At 46.6% G+C, this 9085-nt stretch overlaps 1 protein-coding gene across 1 annotated transcript; it reads left to right on the top strand.

Moving 5' to 3' along the window:
- The first annotated feature begins 1013 nt into the window (after positions 1 to 1013).
- On the top strand, positions 1014 to 8756 carry LOC116980873 (lysozyme C-1-like). Its single transcript, XM_033033489.1, has 4 exons — positions 1014 to 1143; positions 3171 to 3344; positions 4789 to 4864; positions 8693 to 8756. The coding sequence occupies exons 1-4, from the start codon at positions 1014 to 1016 to the stop codon at positions 8754 to 8756; spliced, it is 444 nt and encodes a 147-aa protein (XP_032889380.1).
- Positions 8757 to 9085: the final 329 nt, after the last annotated feature.

Below are 9085 nucleotides of genomic sequence, written 5' to 3'. Positions count from 1 at the left end.
CTCGGTGGATCGAAGGGTCTGTTTCCGCACTGTATCTCCAACATAAACTAAACTCTACTGTAGCGCCACTGGGCCGCCATTGGATTGTGTACAAAGCAAAATAGCGCTGAGTCAGAAAACACAAAAGCATTTCATCAATTTACAAGTTATAGGAGTAGAATTAGGCCATTCGGCCCATCGAGTCCACTCCGCCATTCACTCATGGCTGATCTCTGCCTCCAAATCCCATTTTCCTGCCTTCTCCCCACAACCCTTGAACCCATTCTAATCAGGAATTTGTCGATCTCTGCCTTAAAAATATCCACTGACTTGGCCTCCACAACCCTCTGTGGCAATGAGTTCCACAGATTAACTACCCTTTGACTAAAGAAGTTCCTCCATACCTCCATTCTAAAAGAGCGCCCTTTAATTCTGAGGCTATGACCTCTGGTCCTAGACTCTCCCACCAGTGGAAACATCCTTTCCACATCTTTCATTATTCAGTAAGTTTCAATGAGGTCCCCCCTCAACCTTCTGAACTCCAGCGAGTACAGGCCCAGTGCCGTCAAACGCTCATCATACGCTAACCCACTCATTCCTGGGATCATTCTTGTAAACCTCCTCTGGACCCTCTCCAGAGCCAGCACATCCTTCCTCAGATATGGGGCCCAAATTTGCTCACAGTATTCCAAATACGGCCTGACCAGCGCCTTCAGAAGGGTCTCGACCCGAAATGTCACCCATTCCTTCTCTCCAGAGTCACTGCCTGTCCCGCTAAGTTACTCCAGCGTTTTGTGTCTACCTGCAATTTTTGATGTGTTGTGTACGTTGTCTGATACAATCTTCTCGACCCTCCTTTGCATTGCAAAGTTTGTGAAATCTTACCTGTTCAGGCCCTGTGACTCATCGCGCAGAAATTGTTTGTTTTTCACTTTGATTGCCACTGATAAGACTGATTCAGGCTGATAAGACTGATTCGGTCCTGTATAAAAGCACAGACATTTGTTCCATATCGCACATATCCTGGTGACAAGATGAAGACTCTTGTTGTTCTCAGTGTCCTGATCGCGGTCTCCTGCGCCAAAGTCCTCAGCAGATGTGAAATGGTCAACGTTATAAAGGACTCCAGGCTAAGCAAATTCACCCAGTACAGCACCGCTGATTGTAAGTCACATTTTCTCTTTGCTATTTAAAGAAGGTACAGGAGCCTGAAAACTGTAACATCCAGCTTCAGGAGCAGCTTCTTCCCTGCAACCATCTAGTCTATATTAAACACCACAACCTCCATTAAGCTCTGAACTACATGGACTATCATTGGTGTTGTTGCATGATTTTTGTTTATTTGTTTTTTATGTGTGTACGTATGTGTATATATATATATGCAGGCTCGAAGGGCCAAATTGCCTCCTCCTGCACCTATTTTCTATATACATGTGTGGGTTATACACTGATCTGTATACTGTCAGTCTGATGAAGGATCTCGTACCCGAAACATCGCCCATTCCTTCTCTCCAGAGATGCTGCTAGTCCCGCTGAGTTACTCCAGAATTTTGTGTCTATCTTTGGAGTAAACCAGCGTCTGCAGTTTTTTTCCTATGCTGTTAATTTTATCGCCAGTTCTTATGTCAGCGAGCTGTGGACGCAGCCCAGACCATCACACAAACTAACCCTCCCTTCCATTGACTGCATTTACACCTCACGCTGCCTCGGCAATGCCAGCAGCATCATCAAGGACCATTCGCACCCCGGCCACTCCCTCTTCTCCCCTCTCCCGTCGGGCAAAAGGTACAGAAGTGCGAAAACGCACACCTCCAGATTCAGGGACAGTTTCTTCCCAGCTGTTATCAGGCAACTGAACCATCCCACCAACGACCAGAGAGCAGTGCTGAACTACTATCTACCTTTTCGATGACCCTCGGACTATCCTTGATCGGATTTGCCTTGCACTAAACGTCATTCCCTTATCATGTATCTATACACTGTAAATGGCTCGATTGTAAACACGTATTGTCTTTCTGCTGACTGGTTAGCACGCAACAAAAGCTTTTCACTGTACCTCGGTCCACGTGACAATAAACTAAACTCACAGCTTTATTATTCAAGAGAATAACGTTTGCAACTTCAGACAACACTATTGGGTCGATCGACTGAATAAAACTTCATTGTCATTTTGATAATCGTTTCTAACTTTCCCCGATGCTTTGCAGAACTATTTTTTTTTTTAAAGCTACTTATGGAAAGTATTTTGTCCCTAGTTTCAATCTCATGACCTTCTATCCATTCTTGATAAGACATCGTGCATTGAAATAACTATGATTTATTCATTAGGATCTTAGCAAGAATGTTGCCAGAACTTGAGGTGTTGTGAATTAGGGAGAGGTTGGGCAGGCTAGAATTTATTCCTTGGAGCGCAAGAGGCTGAGGGGCGGTTTTAGTTTCAGAGAAACAGCGCGGAAACAGGCCCTTCGGCCCACCGAGTCCGGGTCGACCAGCAATCCCCGCTCGTTAACACGATTTATACCCACGAGAGTCAATTCACACAAACCCAAGCCAATCAACCTACAAACCTGTACGTCTTTGAAGTGTGGGAGTACAATAGACAATAGGTGCAGGAGTAGGCTATTCGGCCCTTCAAGTCAGCGCCGCCATTCAATGTGATCATGGCTGATCGTCCACAATCAGTACCCCGTTCCTGCCTTCTCCCCATATCCCCTGACTCCGCTATCTTTAAGAGCCCTATCTAGCTCTCTCTTGAAAGTATCCAGGGAACCGGCCTCCACCGCCTTGTGAAGCAGAGAATTCCACAGACTCACAACTCTCGGTGTGAAAAAAGCGTTTCCTCATTTCAATTCCAAATGGCTTTTATGGCTCGAAATGGCTAAATGGTTCTAAACCGAAGATCTCAGAGAAAACCCACGAGGTCACGGGGAGAACGTACAAACTCTGTGCAGACAGTACCCGTAGTCCTCCCACACTCCAAAGACGTACAGGTTTGTAGGTCAATTGACTTGGTGTAAGTGTAAATTGTCCCAAGTCTGTGTAGGGTAGTGTTAATGTACGGGGATCGCTGGTCGGTGCGTACTCGTTGGGCCAAAGGACCTGTTCCTGTGCTTTGTCCCATCTAAAAATAAAAGACTATGACTCTTTCACCACAATGCCTCTCTATATTGGAGTGTTGGTTTTAATTCCAGGGTTGTGCCTGGCCCAACATGTGAGTCAATACAACACCCGTGAGGTGGGACGCGACGTGAGGGATGGAAGAAGATGGGCGTCCGAGTATGGGATTTTTCAGATCAGCAGCAAATGGTGGTGTGATGATGGAGTGACTCCTGGTGCCGTCAATGGCTGTGGCAGGAGATGTACCGGTGAGTACATCAAGAAAATGTTATGCTCTTGTCAGGAATTGGCAAGTATGATGTTGTGGGAATTACAGAGACATGGCAGCAAGAGGGCCAGGGCTGGCAACTGAATATTCAAGGGTATACCTCCTATCGAAAAGACAGACAGGTGGCCAGAGGGGGTGGGGTTGCTCTGTTGACGAGGAATGAAATTCAGTCCCTTCCAAGGGGTGACATTGAAACAATAGACAATAGATAATCGGTGCAGGAGTAGGCCATTCGGCCCTTCGAGCTAGCATCGCCATTCAATGTGATCATCCCCAATCATTATCCTGCCTTCTCCCCATATCCCCTGACTCCACTATCTTTAAGTGCCCTATTTAGCTCTCTCTTGAAAGTATCCAGCGAACCAGCCTCCACCGCCCTCTGAGGTGGAGAATTCCACAGACTCACAATTCTCTGTGAAAAAATGTGTTTCCTCATCTCCGTTCTAAATGGCTTACCCTTTATTCTTAAACTGTGGCCCCTGGTTCTTGACTCCCCCTACATCGGGGACATGTTTCCTGCCTCTAGCGTGTCCAAACCCTTAATAATCTTATATGTTTCAATAAGATCCCCTCTCATCCATCTAAATTCCTGAGTATACAAGCCCAGCTCATAACAACCGTAGCATTACCTTTACGACATGCCAATTTTAACTCTTGATTCAACTTACACCCTATTTCCAGGCTACTGTTTTGCGGCTTATAGTTAAGGCAGAATTTGCAATCATTCCAATTCTCCTGTGCTACTTTATGGGACTCGTAGGTATTCGGGGCTCTCGTGGACATTTTTCAACATTTTTCAACATGTTGAAAAATCTTCACGAGTCTTCCCGAGTTTCCCGAGTACCTGCCGTTAGCGTTACGAGCCGCTAAGAGACGTCCCGAGCTCCGACGTACCCGCAACGTACATTCTACGTGCTTACCATGATTTTTTTTTTTTTAAACTCGGAAGAGCTCTTGAATTACCTCGTACAGTGGGACAGTCCCTTCAGTCTTTAAGTTCATAAATTCGCAAGTGATAGGAGCAGAATTAGGCCATTCGACCCATCAAGTCTACTCCGCCATTCAATCGTGGCTGATCTATCTTTCCCTCTCAACCCCATTCTCCTGCCTTCTCCCCATAACCCCTGACACCCGTACTAATCAAGAAACTGACAACCTCCACTTTAAAAGTATCTACTGATTTGGCCTCTACAGCCTTCTGTGCCAATGAATTCCAAAGATTCACCATCCTCTGACTAAATAAATTCCTCCTCATCTCCTTCCTAAAGGAGCGTCCTTTTATTCTGAGGCTGTGACCTCTGGGCCAAGACTCTCCCAGCAGTGGAAACATCCTCTCCACATCCACTCTATCCTGGCCTTTCACTATTATGTTCTATGTTCAATGTCTGTTTAATGCAATGTACATTTTTTATTTCTCACTACAGAATTCCTGGGGGATGACTTGGAACCTGACATTGAGTGTGCAGCCAAGATAGTGAGCGAACGAGGAATGGAGGCCTGGTGTGTACATCCTCGCTCTGGTTTATAATGGTCATGCCAACATATATTGTTTACAGAATACTATGTTTACTGTCTGTCCCGGGCCTCCTCCATTGTCAGCGTGAGGCCCAGCACAAATTGGAGGAACAGTACCTCATATTTCGCTTGGGTAGTCTACACCCCAGTGGTATGAACATTGATTTCTCTAACTTCAGATAGACCTGCTTTCCCTCCCTCTCCATCCCCTTCCCAGTTCTTCCACCAGTCTTACTGTCCCCGATTCATTCTATCTCTGTCCCGCCCCTCCACTGACATCAGTCTGAAGAAGGATCTCGACCCAAAACGTCACCCATTCCTTCTCTCCAGAGATGCTGCCTGCCCCGCTGAGTTACTCCAGCATTTTTCGTGTGCCATGTTTACATATCTGTGTACGAAGGAAATGCAGATGCTGGTTTAAACCGAAGATAGGCACGAAAAGCTGGAGTAACTCAGAGAGATATGCAGCACCTTTGGAGAAAAGGAACGGTTGACGTTTCGAGTTGAGACCCTTCGTCTGAGACCCTCTGACTCCACGATTGGTTCCCCTCTCTGATTCCTCCTGCTCTCCGACTCTAGGACCCCATTCCTTCTCTCCAGAGATGCTGCCTGTCCCGTTGAGTTACTCCAGCATGTTGTGTTCATCTTTGGTGTAAATCAGCATCTGCAGTTCTTGCCCACACATTTCGTCTGCTCCACTGCAAAATATGCTAAACCTATGTCTACTTTGAAGAAGTTCTCCTCCTCTCTCCGACGAAAGGTCTGCAACACCCTCTCTCTCTGCTCCCCCTCTCGGATTCCTCCCGCTCTCCATCATATGTTGATAGATTGGAACAGCTGGGCTTGTATGTTTCTATGTTTCTAATAAGTGGTAAGCCATTTAGAATGGAGATGGGGAAAATCTTTTTCACACAGAGAGTTGCGAGTCTGTGGAATTCTCTGCCTTAGAGGGCGGTGGAGGCTGGTTCTCTGGATGCTTTCAAGAGTTAGATAGAGCTCTTATGGATAGCGGAGTTAAGGGATATGGAGAGAAGGCAGGAACTGGTTATTGATTGCGTATGATCAGTCATGATCACCTTGTATGGCGCTGCTGGCTCGAAGGGCCGAATGGCCTACTCCTGCACCTGCCTATTGTCTACGAGGAAGAAGAGTCTCGACCCGAAACATCACCCATTCCTTCTCTCCAGAGATGCTGCCTGTCCCGCTGAGTTACTCCCACGTTTTGTGTCTATCTTATGTTTACTTGTTGTGCTGCTGCAATGTCAGAATTTCATTGTTCCGTTTCGGAACATATGACAATATGTTGGTAGTAAAGAAACCAAACGCAATACCAGCATTTATTTAGAGAAATAAATTGGGAAGAAGGTACAGGAGCCTGAAAACTGTAGTGTCCAGGTTCAGGGTCAGTTTCTTCCCTACAGCCATTAGGTTATTAAATACTACAGCCTCAAATAAGCACAAAAACCTGGCGTAACTCAGCGGGACAGGCAGCATCTCTGGAGAGATGGAATGGTGACATTTCAGATCGAGACCCTATTTCAGACAGGTTAGGGATAAGGGCAACAAGAGATTTCGATGGTGATGTGGAGAGATAAAGAACAATGAATGAAAGATATGAAAAAAATGTAACGATGATAAAGGCAACAGGCCATCGTAAACGGTTTGTTGGGTGAAAATGAGACTTGGGTGGGGGAGGGATAGAGAGAGAGGTAATGCCGGGGCTACCTGAAGTGGGATAAATCAATATTCATACCACTGGGCTGTAAGCTGCCCAAGCGAAATATGAGATGCTGTTCCTCCAATTTGCGTTTAGCCTCACTCAGACAATGGAGGAGGCCGAGGACAGAAAGGCCTGTGTAGGAATGGGAAGAAGAATTAAAGTGTCCAGCAACTGGGAGATCAGGTAGGTTCACGCGGGCTGAGCGAAGGTGTTCCACGAAACGATCGCCCAGTCTACGTTTGGTCTCGCCGATGTACAAGAGTCCACACCTTGAACAACGGATACAGTTGATGAGGTTGGAGGAGGTGCAAGTGAACCTCTGCCTGACCTGAAAGGACTGTTGGGGTCCCTGGACAGAGTCGAGGGAGGAGGTATAGCGAGGTATTGCTTCCTCTGTGGTTGCAGGGGAAGGTACCCGGGGAGGGGATGGTTTAGGTGGGAAGGGATGATTTAATCAGGCAGTTGTGGAGGGAACGGAGGATTATGTGTTGCATGCGACGGCTGATGAGGTGGAAGGTAAGGACCAGGGGGACTCTGTCTTTGTTGCGACTAGTGGGAGGGGGAGCAAGGGCAGGGCTGCGGGGTACCGAGGAGACACGAGTGAGGGCCTCATCAATGATGGAAGAGGGGAAACCCCGTTCTCTAAAGAATGAGGATATCTCGGATGTTCTAGTATGGAACACCTCATCTTGGGCGCAGAAGCGGCGTAGACGGAGGAATTGGGAGTAGGGGAGTCTTTGCAGGAAGCAGGGTGGGAAGAAGTGTAGTCGAGGTAGTTGTGGGAGTCAGTGGGTTTGTAATAGTCTATTTCTTATGTTGGAGACTGTGAGATCAAGAAAAAATAAGCTCTGAACTACATAGACTATTATTATTATTATTGCACTCTTATGTGTATGTATGCGTACGCGTGCGTGTGCGGGTGTATACACACACACTGAACTTTTTTTTCTCATTTATTATATTGTTTACAGTGTACTATGTTTACATATTCTGTTGTGCTGCAGCAAGTAAGAATTTCATTGTTCTATCTGGGACATAATGACAATAAAACACCCTTCACTCTTTCTTGACGTTCCTTTAGGAAGGAGATAGAAACATAGAAACATAGAAATTAGGTGCAGGAGTAGGCCATTCGGCCCTTCGAGGATGAGGAGGAATTTCTTTAGTCAGAGTGAATCTGTGGGATTCTTTGCCACAGAAGGCGGTGGAGGCCAAGTCAGTGGATGTTTTTAAGGCAGAGATAGATAGATTATTGATTAGTTCGGGTGTCAGGGGTTATGGGAGAAGGCAGGAGAACGGGGTTAGGAGGGAGAGATAGATCAGTCATGATTGAATGGCCGAGTAGACTTGATGGGCCGAATGACCTAATTTTACTATTCCTTAGAGGGAGGTGGAGGCCGGTTCTCTGCCTCAGAGGGCGGTGGAGGCCGGTTCGCTGGATACTTTCAAGAGAGAGCTAGATAGGGCTCTTGAAGATAGCAGAGTCAGGGGATATGGGGAGAAGGCAGGAACGAGGTACTGATTGGGGATGATCAGCCATGATCACATTGAATGGTGGTGCTGGTTCGATGGGCCGAATGGCCTACTCCTGCATCTATTGTCTATTGTTTTATGACCTTATAGAGTCATAAAGTCATAGAGTGTGGAAACAGGCCCTTCATCCCAACTTGCCCACACCGGCCAACATGTCCCATCTACACTAGTCCCACCTGCCTGCGTTTGGTCCATATCCCTCCAAACCTGTCCTATCCATGTACCTGTCTAACTGTTTCTTAAACGTTTAGATAGTCCCAGCCTCAACTACCTCCTCTGGCAGCTTGTTCCATAAACCCACCGCCCTTTGTGTGAAAAAGTTACTGCTCAGATTCCTATTAAATCTTTTCCCCTTCACCTTGAACCTATGTCCTCTGGTCCTCGATTCCCCTACTCTGGGCAAGAGCATCTGTGAGTCTGCCCGATCTATTCCTCTCATGACTTAGTGCACCTCCATAAGACCTTGATGTAGTCGGGATCGAACCCGGGTCTCTGGCTCCAGCTCCAGCTCCTGACTCTCGATGTATTCTCATACGTTGGATATTCTTTCTTTTTTTCAGGAGCTCCTGGGTGGAGAACTGCAAGGATAAATGGATTGGCTATTACACCTACTTTTGCTTCTGAGGCTGGAGGAAGTTCCTGCTGGTCAGAAGTGCTTGGTTGCAGATCCATTGTTGAACCCATGGCATTCTGCATCGGGCCCAGTAATTCTGTATGAAAGGGAAATTCCCTTGACCGCAATCCATTGAAATAAACTTCATTAAATGATGAACATCTGTGTCCATTTCTGTTCACATTGCCATGATCACATTGAATGGCGGTGCTGGCTCGAAGGGCTGAATGGTCTACTGCTGCACCACATGTCTATTGTTCTGATGTGAAGGATGAAATATTGACCATAGGAAGTGGAGGATATCGAGATAAAAACTTTCTAAACATTGCGAAGGGAATAC

This window comes from Amblyraja radiata, chromosome 14 (genome assembly GCF_010909765.2).
Source record: "Amblyraja radiata isolate CabotCenter1 chromosome 14, sAmbRad1.1.pri, whole genome shotgun sequence".
Taxonomy (NCBI): Eukaryota; Metazoa; Chordata; class Chondrichthyes; order Rajiformes; family Rajidae; genus Amblyraja; species Amblyraja radiata.
This window is presented reverse-complemented; position numbering and strand designations above follow the sequence as displayed.